At 44.4% G+C, this 18975-nt stretch overlaps 1 protein-coding gene across 1 annotated transcript in view; it reads left to right on the forward strand.

The window, feature by feature from the left end:
- The window catches only part of TMEFF2 (transmembrane protein with EGF like and two follistatin like domains 2), a 253882-nt gene that overhangs the window by 181041 nt on the left and 53866 nt on the right, over positions 1-18975 (forward strand). The window contains exon 6 of the mRNA XM_053360539.1: positions 16712-16860. Coding sequence (XP_053216514.1) covers positions 16712-16860 — 149 coding nt within the window. The remainder of the gene's footprint in view (positions 1-16711; positions 16861-18975) is intronic.

The raw sequence follows: 18975 nt of genomic DNA on the forward strand, positions 1-18975 counted from the left end.
CCCACCCTGTGGAACGCCCTTCCAGCAGATGTCAAAGCGATAAACAACTACCTGACATTCAGAAGACATCTTAAGGCAGCCCTGTTCAGGGAAGTTTTTAACGTGTGATATTTTACTGTATTTTTGGTTTTTATGGAAGCCGCCCAGAGTGGCTGGGGAGGCCCAGCCAGATGGGCGGGGTATAAATAATAAATTATTATTATTATTATTATAGATAGATAGATAGATAGATAGATAGATAGATAGCTAGATAGATGATAGATAGATAGATAGATAGATAGATAGATAGATAGATAGATAGATAGATAGATGATAGATAGATATAGATGATAGATAGATAGATAGATAGATAGATAGAGATATAGACAGATGAGAGGGAGAGAATATAGGTACAGTGGTACCTTGGGTTAAGAACTTAATTCGTTCTGGAGGTCCATTCTTAACCTGAAACTGTTCTTAACCTGAGGTACCACTTTAGCTAATGGGGCCTCCTGCTGCCACCGCACTGCCAGAGCACGATTTCTGTTCTCATCCTGAAGCAAAGTTCTTAACCTGAGGTGCTATTTCTTGGTTAGCGGAGTCTGTAACCTGAAGCGTCTGTAACCCGAGAAAGAAAGAAAGAAAGAAAGAAAGAAAGAAAGAAAGAAAGAAAATGAGGTACTGTTATTAGAGGCATAGGAATATTCCACCATTGCTCTATGGAGTGGTGTACATTTCAAGCTGGGAAGGTAGCCCATCTAGGAGAAGAAAAACTCTGACCCTAAACTTCCACTGCCTTGTGAAATACCTTTGGAAGAAGAAAAGGCCAAGGAGTAAACCCAACACAAGTCCCCTAAGACAGTTGGTTGGTGCCTTGTATGCCTCCTTCCAGCAACTCCTGCAGCCAAGCTGTTGACAAATGTATTGCTCTGCTTTCCTTTGGACCACATCAGTGAGGCCAAGAGGGGAGTCTTGCCGCCTGGGCAGCCCTGGACCTCCATACACACTGCCTGGACTTGTTCCCCAAGGAGGTCACTTTGGTGTTACTAATGCTGTGGTTTGGCTGCACCTCCGGAGGTTCACTCTATTGTCTCTAAAGACAGACAGATTCCTACAGGTGTACATTACACACGCATCATTATCAAAACCGCAACCTTGAGAGGTCGTTTCAGTTACCTTCATGGTTGATGGTTGAGCAGGGGAATTGAACCTGGGTTTTCTTGATCCGAAGCTATAACCACTATACCACACTGGCTGTCGCATAACATGAACCGCAAAGCAAATTACTGCTCCAAAGGATCAGAACCACGAAGAAATAACAGCACATAAAGATCATAACAAAACAAGAATGTCAACCGGTTATGACTCTTGAGGGACTAGATCAAATCAGTATGATCCTTAGACCGCATTTGCTCAGACAGGATAATAACTATGTTGCTGCATTTCCTGACTGCTGTCCTTCACAGTGACATTGCTTGTTTATAATCCATGCAGCACTCATATTCATGCATGATTCCTCTATTAACCGGTTTAACGTGTTTTACGGCAGTAACTGGGTCTCTGCTGTGTCCATTGTCTTGCTTTCTGAGTAAGGATTTTCACATGAGACAAGAGATCCTAAAGAAAACCATAGACCATTGCTTATGACAGGTGGTGGTCTCTGGTTGCTGATGGAACCCAGGGTCCATCAACCCCAGTCAACATGATGAAAGTTGCAGTTTAACATTGGCAGAAAACCACATTGGGTGCCATGCCCCAGGATTAGAACAGCAAGGCAGTCTAATCTCTTGATCTCTGACACAACATCCTCCTCTCTGGTCCCTCAAGCTACCCTGCTACATCTTGGTACTGGAGAATGCTGCTGGGTCACCATCAGTGAAGTAAGATACAACTACCAGTACATTGGGCCTCCGGACCCACCCAGTGTCCCCATTTTCCAGGGGCAGTCCTGGATTTACAGAAACCGTCCCAGTTTCTGATTTGATCCCAGAATGTCCTGCTTTTCCTTAAAGGTAAAGTAAAGGGACCCCTGACCATTAGATCCAGTCATGGCCGACTCTGGGGTTGCGGCGCTCATCTCGCTTTATTGGCCGAGGGATCCGGCGTACAGCTTCCGGGTCATGTGGCCAGCATGACTAAGCCGCTTCTGGCGAACCAGAGCAGCACACGAAAACGCCGTTTACCTTCCCGCTGGAGCGGTATCTATTTATCTACTTGCACTTTGACGTGCTTTCGAACTGCTAGGTTGGCAGGAGCAGGGACTGAGCAAAAGGAGTTCACCCCGTCGCGGGGATTCGAACTGCCGACCTTCTGATCAGTAAGTCCTAGGCTCTGTGGTTTAACCCACAGTGCCACCCGCGTCCCGCTTTTACTTAGGACGTTCCTATTTTCATCGGAGAAATGTCAGATGGTATGGAGTTATCCGACCCTCTAGCCAAGGAGATAAGTAACTATGCAACCTTTAGAAGACATATAAAGGCAGCCATGTATGTGGAATTTTTTGAATGTTTAATGTTTTATTATGTTTTTGTATATGTTTGAAGCTGCCCAGAGTGGCTGGGGCAACCTAATCAGAAGGGTGTGATATAAATAATAAAACTATTATTGTTATTATGGAGTAGGGTGTCCCAATCAGAGAAATGTTGGATGGTATGCAATTTAAGAACATGAGACATGGGCTGAAGACTGGCTAGAATCAAGGTGGTGGTGGAGAGCCTTGAATGGAGAAACAATATTTTTAAAGTTTGATGTTTTATTATGCTTTAATATGTGCTAGAAGTTGCTCAGAGCGGCTGGGGAAACCCAGCCAGATGGGTGGAGAATAATGATGATGATGATGATGTCATCCCAGCTCTACAGAATGATAGCAAGGAGGCATTGGAGGCCGGCCTGTTTGGGAAAAGGTGCATTGCTCTTCCAACCTCAGTTTCCCTCACCTGCTTACATACCACCAGTCTGTGTAGTGGCCCTGCCTGTCATCTTCCTCCCCCTCAGCCTCCGTTTTAACTTTCTAAAAAACCCAGCAGGGAAGAAGATAGCAGCAGAACTAGAATTAGTTAGCTCTTGACATCACCTTGCCAACAAAGGTCCTTGAAGTGAGAGCTGGACCATAAAGAAGACTGATTGCCGAAGAATTGATGCTTTTGAATTATGGTGCTGGAGGAGACTCTTGAGAGTCCCATGGACTGCAAGGAGATCAAACGTATCCATTCTGAAGGAAATCAGCCCTGAGTGCTCACTGGAAGGACAGATCCTGAAGCTGAGACTCCAATACTTTGGCCACCTCATGAGAAGAGAAGACTCCCTGGAAAAGACCCTGATGTTGGGAAAGATGGAGGGCACAAGGAGAAGGGGACGACAGAGGACGAGATTGTTGGATAGTGTTCTCGAGGCTACCAGCATGAGTTTGAGCAGACTGTGGGAGGCAGTGGAGGACAGAAGTGCCTGGCGTGCTCTGGTCCATGGGGTCACAAAGAGTCGGACACGACTAAACAACTAAACAACAACAACAAATCGTTGGTCTAGGGCCGTCTTAACCATAGTAGTTAGGGGTGCGGGGCACCTGGGCACCAGGCTCTCAGGGGTGCCAGGCCGAGAATCCGGGGCCCAAGAGTTGGAGTCTGGGGAAGAGCCCGCTCGTTGGAGCACCACAGCAGGCTCTTCTGTGAGTTTGGGGGCAAGCGAGCTAGCGAGGTGCTGAGGTGGCCGTCCGACCCTGCCCTCCTGTGTGCCTAGGATTGGTGTAGGGTTGTGGAGAGGCCCGCCCAGAGTGTGCTGCCCACCCAAGGAGGTGCCTGGTCTAGCACCACTGCCTCGCGCTCCTCTGTGCCCTGCTTCGCCCTGCTTCCATGCCTCAACGGCTGACCCAGAAAGCCCCCCCACACACACAAAAAAAAGGTTGACAACTCTGGGCAACCTGGGGGAAGGTGCCGGGCTGTTTTTTGCGCTCCGGCGCCACATATGCTTTTATTATTGGTCCCTGACCTCCCTGACCAATGCATGGAAGCTACCACTGGGTGCAGTTGAAGAGGGTTCTGTTGAAAAAAACTATAGAGGTAGAGCAGCAAGCCCTAGTCTCTGTCCCTTGGAATCTTTTCCTACAATTCCCATTGTATGTGTGAAGATTGGGTGCAGTTTTGCAAATAAATAGTCGTTTGTTATAAGTTGGTACTTAGTTGGCACCTCTTTGCCCAGGCCTGGGGCAGTGAGGTGGAGGTTGAAGATGAACTGAATGTTTCCTCCATTGCTGAAGTGCTGCTCTTGTTTTCTAATTGTTTATACTATGGTTTCAAAGTCTGCTTTTAATTAAAGTTATAATGTTGTTTTAGTCTGCTGGATAGATTCTGTAACCTGCCCTGGGGACTGTATGGCGAAGAGTGGGTCATAGACCTATTTTCCAGGGACATCCCTGATTTAGAGAAGCTGTCCTGGTTTCTGATTTGAGCCCAGAATGTCCCACTTTTCCTTGGGATTTCCCTATTTTCATTGGAGAAATGTTGGAGGGTATGGAGTTATCTGACTCCGGAGCCGTCTGAAGGCAATCCTGTATAGGGATTTTTTTATAGGTTTAATGTTTTATTATGTTTTTATATACAGTGGTACCTCGGGTTACATACGCTTCAGGTTACATACGCTTCAGGTTACAGACTCTGCTAAACCAGAAATATTACCTCGGGTTAAGAACTTTGCTTCAGGATGAGAACAGAAATCGTGCAGCTGCGGCACAGTGGCAGCAGGAGACCCCATTAGCTAAAGTGGTGCTTCAGGTTAAGAACAGTTTCAGGTTAAGAACAGACCTCCAGAACGAATTAAGTTCTTAACCCAAGGTACCACTGTATGTTGGAAGCTGCCCAGAGTGGCTGGGGGAACCCAGTAAGATGTGTGGGGTATAAATAGTGAAATTTTCATTATGGAATGGGATGGAATGGGATGTTGGAAAAAAATGTTGGAGGGTATGTAGCTATTCATAACAAACAAAAATAAATAAACTACAATTCTTAGGATTTACATGAGAAAACTGAAATTGGGGTGAATTTGGAAGGGATAGTAGGTGCAGGTCAAAAAATAAAAATAAAATGAGAACCCCTGCCATGAATGCAAAGTATCTCCATCTGTTATCATTCTCATTCATCTAATTGACAAATCTCATGTTTCTTGAAGGCACACAGAAAATTGCAGGTTAGGTCAGAATGGCAGTTAATGAGACGGCATCCCATCGTTTTCAGATGGGCAGCCCAGCAGGTGGCTTTTATTCTGATTTTTATTGGTATTGTTTTTAATGTATCTTAAAATGTGAGCTGCCTTCAGCTGCAGAAGATGCTTTAAATACTGAAATTACAATAAATGAATGTGTAATCCCTGGTCGCTGAGGGAGAGAGCTACAAGGGCAAGATCAAGAAGGGCTATTGCATGGGAGAGGTGCTCAAACCAGTAGTGTGAGGCAGGACTAAGCTCTGTTAAACACCAGAGGGATCTTACTACTTAGTACCTAGGGTTGCAACAAAAGACTATGATCCTGTGTACACCCGTCTAGTACATAAGTTTGCACTGCACATGGCTTCAGTCTCTCACTGGCAAAATGGGAGTGTTCATAGTGGCCTGTCTGTACAAGACTGTTGTTTATTATCATTATTGAGATAATTATTATAGCATTTAAATATGATCATACTACAGTCGTACCTCGGAAGTCGAGCAGAATTCATTCTGGAAACATTCAGTTTCCAAAGCGCCGCTTCTGATTGGCTGCAGGAAGCTCATGCAGACAGCTGGAAGCCATGGAAACCCCGTCAGACTTCCAGTTTTCAAAAGAACGTTCGAAAACCGGAACACTCACTTCCATTTTTTGATCGGGAGCCAGAACATTCGATTCCCAAGGCATTTGGGAGCTGAGGTATGACTACTACCCTAATTTGGGGCAGGGGTGGGGGCTCATCAACCCCTGTGAAGTTAGCCCATGTATGAAAATGAAAACTCTGATCTTAAACCTCTGCTGCCTTGTGCTTATATTTATGAAAAAGGCTTCGGAAGTAAACCCCTAGGAAAAATTGTACCTATTGTCTTGTGGGACATATTCTAGATAGATAGATAGATGATAGATAGATATAGATAGATATAGATAGATAGATAGATGATAGATAGATGATAGATAGATAGATAGATAGATAGATAGATGATAGATAGATGATAGATAGTTTTTTTCTGTGGAGACGCAGGGGTACGCATATACCTAAACATTTTGTAAATCTAATGGGAGAAGAAACTAAAAAAAAATTAAATTTTTAGTTTCTTCTCTAGGGAGAAGGAATAAAAAAAATAGTTTCTTCTCTAGCATGGTGAATCATCAGTTCTGTTGCTACCCCCGATGGCTGCCTCATCTAGATTGATGAAAAATAGAGATGATAGATAGATGATAGATAGATAGATGATAGATAGATAGATAGATAGATAGATGATAGATAGATGATAGATGATAGATGATAGATGATAGATAGATAGATAGATAGATATAGATAGATAGATAGATAGATAGATAGATAGATGATAGATGATAGATGATAGATAGATAGATAGATATAGATGATAGATAGATAGATAGATATAGATGATAGATAGATGATAGATAGATAGATAGATAGATAGATAGATGATAGATGATAGATAGATAGATGATAGATAGATAGATAGATAGATAGATAGATAGATAGATAGATATAGATAGATGATAGAGAGAGAGAGAGAGAGATGATAGATGGTACATGATAGATAGAGATATAGATAGATTATAGATAGATGATAGATAGATAGATAGATAGATTAGATGATTGATAGATAGATGATAGATAGATGATAGATGATAGATGATAGATAGATGAGAGAGAGAGAGATGATCGATGGTAGATGATAGATAGAGATATAGATGATAGATAGATAGATAGATGATTGATAGATGATAGATAGATAGATAGATGATAGATAGATAGATAGATAGATAGATAGATAGATAGATAGATGATAGATAGATAGACAGATAGATGATAGATAGATGATAGATAGATAGATGATGATAGATAGATAGATAGATAGATAGATAGATAGATAGATGATAGATAGATATAGATAGATGGTAGATGATAGATAGATAAAAAGAAAAGAAGAATATGAGGTACTCTTCTTATTTATGAGGCGTGGGGATATTCCACTTGGAGAAAGGAATACTCTGATCCTAAACTTCCACTGCCTTATGGGATATCTTCAGGAGAAGAAAAAGCCAAAGAGTAAACCCTACACAAATCCAGAGCGAAGTTCCTAAGATAGTTGAATGGTGCCTTACATGCCCTCCTTCCAGCAACTCCTGCAGCCAAGCTGGTGCCAAATGTATTGCTCTCCTTTCCTTTGGAGGCCAAGAAAGGACACAGGACCTCCATACACACTGCCCGTGCCCCGGGGAGGTCATTTTGGTGCTGCTAATGTGGTGGTTTGACTTCACCCCTGGGGCACAGTCCATTGTCTCTTGAGACAGATGGAGGCCCAAAGAATTATTATAACCCTGGTGCACCCAGCATGGTACCCTCCAGATTGTTGAACTGCGACTTTCATCAGGTGGAGGGGCAAGACAGCAGAGAGCTTGGTGTGGGCACAGTGTGTTGTTGCACATATATGGCACCTCGCCCTGCACTGCCTTCTTCTCCCTTCTGCTCTCCATAACTGGCAGTGATGCCAGCTTAAGTGGCACTGCCCCACCTAGGCCAGTGTCAGGCTGCCAGAATAGCCTTGCCAACTGGGCAGCAAATCAGGAACAGGCACACGACTTGAAGGCAAAGAACTTAATTGCTTCACAATAAATATATATTTATATATTTGCCCAACAACATCACTTACGAGGTGTGTGTTTGTGCACACACAGCCTGAGCTGTTGACTCTTTCTAGCTTCTCAACAATGTATTGCTGCATCTACTTAGCAGTGCTGGTGATTATGCCACTTTCCCCAGCTCTTTTTAAATTGAAGCCATTTTCAAAAGAAAAATGAGACACTTATTTTGCCCTTAAGGTGCTGTGGAATGCAAGCCAATGCAGCTTCGAGGTCTCCAGAGAGAGGCGCAACCTAGATGAAGGTTATATTCTAATTGAACCGAAGAAAGGGTTGGAGTTGGGTGCAAAGTGAGAAAGGAATTGCGAGGAATTTTAATAAGAGATAAGGAAAGATGTGACAAACAGGGATCAATTGCTGTTGGCTTGCCTTGATGGGGCTTTGTTTACCCTGATTCTACAGATGCTTGAAACGCCTGCTCCGCAGCCTGGGGAAATCAGCACCAAAATGCATGGGAAATATTCTCCAAAAATGCTTTTCGCAAGAAATAGAAGCCAGTGCTCTTCCTTGTCTACACGATAACAGGCTGGGTCTGAGCTGTGTGATGGTATCTGGCTTTGCTCAGCCCGTTTTAAGAAGTCTGCAAACAAATGTGAACGTTTGAAGATGCCTGGTTTGGAATCTCTCTATGCAGACTTGCAGAGGCTGTCCAGGGTCTCAGAAAGGTGTCCCCCGCCCCATCCTTTTACCTGAGCTCATGCTAAGTTTGTTTGTTTGTTTAGTCGTTTAGTCGTGTCCCACTCTTCATGACCCCATGGACCAGAGCATGCCAGGCACTCCTGTCTTCCACTGCCTCCCACAGTTTGGTCAGACTCATGTTTATAGCTTCGAGAACACTGTCCGACAATCTCGTCCTCTGTCGTCCCCTTCTTCTTGAGCCCTCCATCTTTCCCAACATCAGGGTCTTTTCCAGGGAGTCTTCTCTTCTCATGAGGTGGCCAAAGTATTGGAGCCTCAGCTTCACAATCTGTCCTTCCAGTGAGCACTCAGGGCAGATTTCCTTCAGAATGGATAGGTTTGATCTGCTTGCAGTCCATGTGACTCTCAAGAGTCTTCTCCAGCACCATAATTCAAAAGCATCAATTCTTCGGCGATCAGCCTTCTTTATGGTCCAGCTCTCGCTTCCATACATCACTACTGGGAAAACCATGGCTTTTACTATACAGAAGGAGTGATGGCAAAGATTTGAATCTGTTTTCAAAACGTATGCCCTACCATTGAGGTGGAAGAGCAGTGATTGAAACTCAAGGAGGCTGAATACCATAAGAGGCGCAAGCAACCAAGTCACTTTCCTCTTATTGCAGACCATACTTCATGGGTTGTTGCTGTTGTGTGTTTTGCTTTGGCTTTGGAAGGGGGATGTGAGAGAAGGCTTGTCGCCTTAATACGAACAAACTAAAGTTCTTCATTTCTGCATCGCTGGGCATTCACCCAATACTGCCAGTCCCTCCTTCCTTGTTTGTCAACCACCACCACCCAATTTTGGTCAGCTCGAAACCGCCTGAGTTCACTGTTGAAAGGAAAAATTATGATGTCAGATTGTGGAAGGAAGGAAGAGGGATGGAATATCAGCAGTTGTACATGGACCAACTGGGACAGAAAGAAAGTATTGTGTATAGTGGTACCTCAGGTTACAGACACTTCGGGTTACAGACTCCGCTAACCCGGAAGTAGTACCTTGGGTTAAGAACTTTACTTCAGGATGAGAACAGAAATCACACGGCGGCGACAGCGGGAGGCCCCATTAGCTAAAGCAGTACCTCAAGTTAAGAACAGTTTCAGGTTAAGAACAGACCTCCGGAACGAATTAAGTTCTTAACCCGAGGTACCACTGTACAGAATCCGGCCCTGTTCACACCATATGGTTGAAGCAGTATGATACTCCTTTAAACAGCCACAGTGTCTCCACCATGGGCTTAATCAGGGGGGAGGGGGCAGCTGCCCCCCATCAAATAAATAAATAAAAACACTTAACTAACTGACCAATTTCATCACAGATAGCTCAGTTCTGCCCCCCGCCAACATAAATCCTGACTATGCCCATGGTCTCCATCCCCCCCCCCAAAAAAAGAATTCTGTGAAATATAGTTTATTAAGGGGGCTAAGAGTTGTTAGGGGACCCCTATTCCCTCCTACATAAATACAATTTCCAGAGTGGTTAATGATCAGTCCCTCTTCCCAAGGAATCCAAGGAATTGTAGATCTCTGAGCGGGATAGGGGTCTCCTGACAACTCTCAGGACATTTAACAAACTAACAAGCAGCTAGAAATGTTTGTAGAAGGAAGGAAGGAAGGAAGGAAGGAAGGAAGGAAGGAAGGAAAGCCCTCAGAGCATCTCATACAAATTAAGATGGAACCACACTCCCAAAAGGTTTGTAGACACACAACCTAATCCACACACCTGTATTCTTACCTGAGCAGGATCCGTCAGATAGAGTTGTGACGTCAGATAGAGTTCACTGCCATTGCAAGTTGAACAGAAATTCTCCCCCATCCCTAGATGTCCACACACACACACACACACACAAAAATATATACCTGCAGAGGCTGTGCAGCGCAGCACAGCAACCATCAAGCTGGTATGAAAGAAAATGACAACAGATGTAGGGAAAATAAGATGATTAAACCCAGCAGCGGTGCCGTTAAGTGTGAGCCCCTACGTACCCAGGGCAATGGGTAGCTAAGCGGGGGGGAAAGGTCTGCTTGTTTGTTATGCAAGTGCTCACCTGTTCCTTCCAGCATATATTCCTAGAATAAGTTTCCATTTATATTTCGGCCATCAAGGCAAGCTTCCTGCTAGTAGGTTTGCAAATCCGGCTATTGATATTTATGGAAGTGCATTTATAATCCCAAGCACACGCTGCCTTGGAAGTCTGAGGCACTGAATTCAAAGGGGCTACCAGGTAAATGTAGGTCCCTTAAGACCAAGGGGCATTTTTATTTTATTTTTGTTTTGTTGCCTGCAAAGAGCAGAGGACCACTGGCAGCTGCCTGGTTCTTATTCCTACCCGTGGCTCTTCACCACAGCCTCACTCTGTTGTGTCACACTTGGTATGCAAGGCAGGGTAGCAGTAAGTACCTTCTCCACGTTAGTGCATTATAGCTTGACATACGTCCAGTAACCAGCATTTTCATCTATCGTGATCCTTAATAATAATAATAATAATAAATATACCAATTATTCAGGGTTTCTTTACGTTACGAGGTTTGTGGGGTCCTCCAAATCATTTTCATTAAGCGCTGTGTAATAATAAAACTGCTCTGTGCTGTGCCCAGATAATTCCTTGCATGGTCTATGTGATTTCTAATTGTTTGAATAACAGCATGCGATTGAAATGCCATGCATAAGTACAGCTGCCCCCTCGGGGAATAAGGCATTTCTCCTCTCGCTCTTCGCGAAGGCAAACATTTGAACAGGGGAAACAGGTAAAAACATCCCAGCAAAAATCAGACACACTTAATGCAGGGAGCAGGGACGTAGGGCAAAGTTAACAAAATATACAATTTAGAAAGCTAGATTAGATCTCTTGAAAAGGGAGCCTTTGAAGGGGTTGGTTTTTTCCCCTGTACTCTGTATTGACCAATATAACACCGGTCCTGAGAGACCTGCATTGGCTCCCAGTACATTTCTAAGCACAATTCAAAGTGTGGAGTTTCTCCATCCCCATCGTTCAGCCAGGACACTGAGGCCCAGCGTCGAGGGCCTTCTGGCAGTTCCCTCCCTGCGAGAAGTGAGGTTACAGGGAACCAGGCAGAGGGCCTTCTCGGTAGTGGTGCCCACTCTGTGGAACGCCCTCCCATCAGATTTCAAGGCAATAAGCAACTATTGTGTTTTTAATAGTGGGTTGGGAGCTGCCCAGAGTGGCTGGGGAAACTCAGCCAGATGGGCGGGGTATAAATAATATGTTGTTGTTGTTGTTGTTGTTGTTGTTGTTGTTGTTGTTAAAGTCCCATGACACTCAATGGGATGCACTTCTGAGTGGACCATCTTTTACCAAAGAGACCAATGAATTGCCCACTTATGGCTTTTCTGTACCAGCATGTGTGGCAGGGGTAGACAATGTGGTACATCATCCCCAGCCGGCATGTCCAGTGTTGAGAGTTGGAATCCAACACCACCTGGACTCAAACAATATCTGGAGGTGCACCATTTTGGGTACCCTGATGAATACTTTTTCACCTTAGTGGTGTTTATAATCTCTCTTACTCATTCACATACACAGAGAGGGAGAGAGACCAAATTTGGAGTTACATTCATTATTGATATTAGTTAGGTACCATCAGAACAAACCCAGTAGGTGCAGAACAGTTTCCATTTATCATAATACCTATAAATCTGGAGGACCAGAGTTGATCGCAACCCCTGCTGTAGGTGCTGTTGCTTGAATTTGGGACTTGTTTTGATGCCACTTCTAAGCTTTTAGATAGCTTTATTGTAAGCTGCTTTAAGCTTCGGAGAGGTGATGCAAAAGTGTTTTGGGTGCTCTGGTGATGTTTCCACATGATTAGAAAGACGTAGGAGTGTACAAGTTATCCCTGGGAGATAAGGAAAATCAATGGGTGGACAAGTCCCTATAATACTCCGCTTGCTGTGTCACTCACTAATTTGTTTTCGCCTCACCAGAGCTATAGGATAACAGCCTTGCTTGTCATATACATAGAAACCATCCAGTCGTTTCTGATTAAGCCTTGATTATTGAATTGTGGAAAGGAAGGACCAAGCATTAGTTCAAGAGGACCGTTCAATTCAAAATTGTAAAGAAGAGCTCCATTTTATCATCTTAGGCAGGGCTGGTGATTATTCTGTGCTCCTACGCAATTATCTGTGAAATATAAATAGGGCAATCTCCCATTCTTTATTGCCAAACATCCACCTTTTTATATATATATTAAAAAAATCATTTCATCTTTCTTTTTTAAGCACCCTTCATCAACAATGCCTTGCAGGGGCAATCTTCTGCAGCCATTCATGCTTTATAATGTGTCCGTCTCTCATTCTTCCTATTTTTTACACAGGCAAAAAACACTCTCAATAAATAATAAGGTATGATTTATGAAGTGGCGAGGAGGAGAACCAACAGACTGTGAAGTTAGCCCGTATGCTTTCATTCCTGAAGAGGAAGGTTCAAGCCACAGAAGGAGGCCATTGCCTTAAAATGCATTTTTACTCTCTTTGTTGCCATTGTTCAGTTTCTAGCTCTGAAGAGAAGTTCTTACAGTCCTTAAAGGCCATACATTTTATTCAGGCTACCAGAGCCAGCCCAAAACATTTTGCTGCCGAATGGCACTCCTTCTGTTCCACAAGCGTATACCCTCTAACACTTTTCTGATGAAAATAGGGACATCCTGTTCAAGAATACAAATACAAATATGAATAAGAATAAGAATTCTATTATTTATACCCTGCCCATCTGACTGGGCTGCCCCAGCCACTCTGGGCACCTTCCAACATATATAAAAATAATAAAACATTAAACCTTCAAAAAAATCCCTATACAGGATTGCCTTCAGACGGCTCGGGGGTCGGATAACTCCATACCCTCCAACATGTCTCTAATGAAAATACAGGCATCCTACCATAGCCTCCAACATTTCTCCAATGAAAACAGGGAAATCCCAAGGAAAAGTGGGACATTCTGGGCTCAAATCAGAAACCAGGGCAGCTTCTCTAAATCAGGGATGTCCCTGGAAAATAGGGACACTTGGAGGGTCTATAGCTATTTGCCATACAGTCCCCAGGGCAGGATGCATGAAGAATCCATCCAGCAGACTAAAACAACATATAAAGCAAATTAAAACAGGGCTGCCTTCAAATGTCTTCTAAAGGTTCCATCTCCTTGTATCTTCCTGGCTATGTCCAGGAAATTCCGGATGTATGGCAACCCCAACATAATATGACTTGCTGCATGCAGCAAACATGTAATGTATAAAGTTGCCCTGAAAGGGGTTGTAATAAGCAGAGTGCCATTGATTTCAGCAGAGCTGAAGCTGATGCAGGAGTTTAAGAATTGACATCTTAATGCCCATGCGCATGGCTGATGCTACAAAGCTGTTTGGAAATCTTGTGCATGGCATAAGGCAGGCGTCCCCAAACTCAGATGCTTTGGGACTACAATTCCCATCATCCCTGACCACTGGCCCTGTTAGCTAGGGATGATGGGAGCTGTAGTCCCAAAACATCTGGAGGGCCGAGTTTGGGGGTGCCTGGCATAAGGCAAGGACGTTTCACTTGAAAGCCCATGGAAATGTGGCTTGTAAGGTTCAGGCTTTTCTCCCTGAAATCTAGTCCTTTATCTGTACATTTAGAAGCCCCCTTCTTCCATTATTTCACTCTTGAATGTGCAAATTGATATTATTGCTACTGCCTCTTTCTGTTCTTTAATTTGTTACCATTTATACCTTGTAATGAACCCCATAAATTATATGGCGGGCGTGCAACATGGCAAAGTTAATAATGCTGCTGATGTAGCATTTCTCGGCTTTTAATTTTTGCAGCCTTGCAGAGATTTCGAGTAACGAAGCCATACGCTTGTGCGCACAGAGGGCGAGAGCTGTGATAAGTCTCAGGGAGGTTTTCTCAATGAACGACATCACAACAACAAGTGGACAAAAAGACAAGAGAATTGTTGTCTCCTCGGTTTTGCCGCACTGGTCTGCTCGCACCCAGTGGTTGCTGATGCATTATGGGAACACTGGTGTGTAGGCACGATTTCTGTAAATGTTGGAGTGAGGAGATCTGCACATTCAACAGAGCATATGCAAAGCTCTGGGCCCTGTAGGAATCGGTGCAATTGTCAGTCATGCTCAACCATGCAAAGGAAGAGGACATCTGGTCAGTGCCTCCCATTGTGACAAAACTTACGAAATCAAAATGCATAACTTTTACAAAAGCTGGCACTGTGGCCAAATTAAGCATGCAAATAGGTCCTGTGTTGTATAAATTATTAGGTCATTAATTTTCATTGAAGAACATGTGCATATTGCAAACCCCACAATGATCCTTTAAATTGCAAGATTGCAATGCTTCGTCATTTCTCTGCTCATTATTCTCTTTGCTTCCTTCTTGGGGCAGAATGAGACACAAGGGGGCTGTCGTCCACGTGTCTGCCCTAATTCATATATAAAGCAGAGGATAGGAGAGTCTTCCACAGCAAAAGGGGTGAATGGGAGGGAAAGGGCACCGGACCTCAATGCAACTGCTTTTCTAGGCCAGTGGTAGCCACAAGTATTGAACTCCAACTCCCAACTTCCCAGACCTGTGTGAGATGGTGGACTCCCCCTAAAAAAGCGTTTTCAAGGCACACCACCCAAAATCTCTTGTTTTGGGTTGTCATGTAAGATTACTGCCTTGAAAAAGGACTTTGGGAGTGAGAATACAGCTCGAAATAACAAAAGATTTGTTGTTGTTTAGTCGCTTAGTCTTGTCCGACTCTTCGTGACCCCATGAACCAGAGCACACCAGACACTCCTGTCTTCCACTTCCTCCCGCAGTTTGGTCAAACTCATGTTGGTAGCTTCGAGAACACTATTCAACCATCTCATCCTCTGTCCCCTTCTCCTTGTGCCCTCCATCTTTCCCAACGTCAGGGTCTTTTCCAGGGAGTCTTCTCTTCTCATGAGGTGGCCAAAGTATTGGAGCCTCAACTGCAGGATCTGTCCTTCCAGTGAGCACTCAGGGCTGATTTCCTTAAGAATGGATAGTGTCAGGGAACTGCCATCGGAGCCTAGAGTGGAGGTAAGGCTCCCTAACGATGCAGGAGAAGGGACCAGCAGGGAGAGAGAGCAAACTTCCTTTGAGGAAGGAAATAGGAGGGACACCAGGAAGCAAGGGGGAACTGCGGAGAGAGGGCTCCAAGACTCTTCCACAGAGAGCAGCGGGGAGAGCCCAGGACCTCCGTTGGGCACGCCCACTCTGCGCAGGAGACTTCCGCGCAGAGAGGCTAGGAGGAGACTTGGGGTCAAAGAATTTTTATGTTGGAAGAAGTTCAGAAAATGCCCACTGACGGATCCTGCCAGCGACTGACACAGCCATGGAGAAAGGGCTGTCCAGCCAGGGAAAGGTTTAGCCAGGCAACATTGCCTAGAGTTGCAGCACCCTTTACGCACAAGCAACCCCCAATTCCCTTTACAGATAGGTTTGATCTTCTTGCAGTCCATGAGACTCTGAAGAGTCTCTTCCAGCACCATAATTCAAAAGCATCAATTCTTCGGCGATCAGCCTTCTTTATGGTCCAGCTCTCACTTCCATACATCACTACTGGGAAAACCATGGCTTTAACTATACAGACCTTTTTTGGCAAGGTGATGTCTCTGCAGAGACATCACAAAAGATGTCAGTGTCCATTTTGGCTGCTGTCCTCTCACAAGAAAAAAAGGGGTGTGCCATTCTTTCTGGGACAGTTGACAGGTATTGGTACTACTACCAAAGAGGTCCTCTCTCTGGGCAGCACTGACTGGAAAGTTCTTACACATCTGAGCCTCTGGTTGCTGTTGTGCTGAAGTCCTGCTTGAAGACCTCCCACAGGTATCTGGGCTGGCTACTGTGAGAATAGGATGCAGGCCTGCCTGGGCCTTTGGTATGAACCAGCAGGATCCTTCTTCTGTTCTCTTAGATCACATTTTCCCCAACTATTTTTGGACTCCAACTTCCATCATCCCTTGCTAGCAGGACCAGTGGTCAGGATAGTGGGAATTCTAGCTGGAGACCCAAGTCTGGGAAACTGTATTTGATGCTACTTAACTCCTGTCAAGTTATCATTTCAAACCCTGTTTTACTGCATTTCTGCTTTACAGATACTGAAATGGGGCTATTATAGCTAGTTTTTTTATTTGAGTTTTACACTCGCCTTTTTTTCATCCTTCCAGGTGCGTGTGCAACATTGACTGTTCTCAGACCAACTTCAATCCTCTCTGTGCTTCCGATGGGAAATCTTATGATAATGCGTGCCAGATCAAAGAAGCGTCATGCCAGAAACAGGAGAAAATTGAAGTCATGTCTTTGGGTCGATGTCAAGGTAATGCTCCAAGCAAAATTCATTTCCAAGAGTGGTCCCTGTTCTTTTTTTTTTATTTTCTTTGGTGTGAGTGAAAGAGAAAGAAAAGGCGGGGGGGGATGGAAGCAAGAAACTGCTGTATTATTAGACACTTCTTACACATCCCATCGAAGAGATGGGGGTATATCTTTGTTGACCAGGAGCACAATCCATTGTATAGTTCTGTGTGATTGAATTCTGCTCTTCTGTACTAAGAGCTCTCAGTGCTTTAGATTTCGACATCTTATCTCATCTGGTGGTTGTGATAACATTTACCATATTTTTCCATGTATAAGGCGACCCCTATTTTTGGAACCCCAAATTAAGGAAATGGGGGGAGATTGCCCAGAGTTCTTAAGCTTTGGGGATGGGATTGCCCACAATCGCTCACCCGCCTGACTGCCACTGTCACTGCCAATCGCATGCCTCGCTGAAGCCACCCATCGTCTGCCCACTCACCGACAGCAGCGGCCAATCACCCTCCCATTTGCCGCAGCAGCAGCCAATCACCAGCAGGCCTTGCCGCAGCCACCAATCACCTGCCCAATCTCTGCCGACAATCTCCTGCTCGCGGCTGCCACCAATCGCCCGTCCCCCCTCTTCACTATCCGTGTATAAGACAACCCCCCAATTTTAAACATTTTTAATATATTAAAACATCTTATACATGGAAAAATATGGTATTAGGGCAGCAGGGGCCCAGGTAAGCACCACCCCACATAATCAACCACACAGGCCATTTAAACAGTGATGCCCATCAACATTGGGGGGGTCTGCACCACTGAAAAAAATTATTGAGGGGGACAAAGGGATGACAGTGCTCCCCTAGCTTCCAAACAGTCCGGTACTGTCCCTTACAAGGTGAGAGGTGCTTGGGGTGGGGTAGCATGGCAGAACCAACCTGATGCTCTTGCTATTACATGCCTGTAGAGTCCCAAGTTCCCTGTGCCTTTCCCTCCAGTAAGCATCAGCAACAAGCTGTGTTTGTAAGCTGGGAAAGCAGTAGTGCCCTCAACTATGCCATCACACTGGCTGCTTACTGGATGAGGCTGGTTGCTTTCTGAATGGCACCTATTGCGGTTTGTTTTTTTAAAATAACATCTTTATTGAAAATTCAAAAAAGGACATAATTATATGTGCACCAAACATGGTGAGACATAAATAAAAGAGAACGAGAACGAGAAACAGAATCCATTTACAAGGGAAAATAATGGGGGAAGGAGAAACAGAACCCATGTACAAGGGGAAATAAAGGGGGGAAGGGGGAAACCCAAATCTGTGTATTTTACAAAGTTGTTACTGTACTTCACCAGATCTTAACCTATGACAGCATTTGTAAGAATGGTTTCCAGATATCATTGAATTTGTCCATGGCAAGCCTGCGTTTATATGCAAGTTGTTCATATGTTGCGAGTTTGTATATAATCTTCAATCCAAATGTAGATGGGAGCCACATTTTTATTTTTCCAGTTCATCCGTATCAGTCTTTTTGCTCTGGTAAGGGCATAGAGAGTCCGCTCGTATAGTCCTTTTGTACGGTCCCATGTGCTGGGCATATAGTTCAAGAGGATAATTTGCTCTGTAAAGGCAAAGTTGTTCCGTACAGTTTTGTTGATAGCTTCAGTTACCTTCTGCCAAAAATCTTTCAGTATAGGGCAATGGGGGAAAACCATATGTTTTAGAGAAGCATTATCCCTATTACATCTCCAACGGTTAGATACGTTAGATAGTCCTTTTTTAAAACAACCAGAATGGGGTCCGGTATATTCTAAATACTGTTTATTACTGTATGAGCCTCAATTTATGGTCCATAAATTGTTAAAGCAGTTAAAACAGTTTCCCACTGTGCTGTCGGAATTGAGATCTCTACTTCTTTATGCACCCATTGGTACTGGCAAGATGGAAGAGAAGGAGGCCCACGGACAGGTAGAGCCCACTCCCTCTAGTTTTGTCCCCATCTTCCTCCCTGAAGAGTTAAAGGTAAAGGTAAAGGGACCCCTGACCATTAGGTCCAGTCGCAGACGACTCTGGGGTTGCGGCGCTCATCTCGCTTTATTGGCCGAGGGAGCCGGCGTACAGCTTCCGGGTCATGTGGCC

This window comes from Podarcis raffonei, chromosome 1 (genome assembly GCF_027172205.1).
Source record: "Podarcis raffonei isolate rPodRaf1 chromosome 1, rPodRaf1.pri, whole genome shotgun sequence".
In the NCBI taxonomy this organism is placed as follows: Eukaryota; Metazoa; Chordata; class Lepidosauria; order Squamata; family Lacertidae; genus Podarcis; species Podarcis raffonei.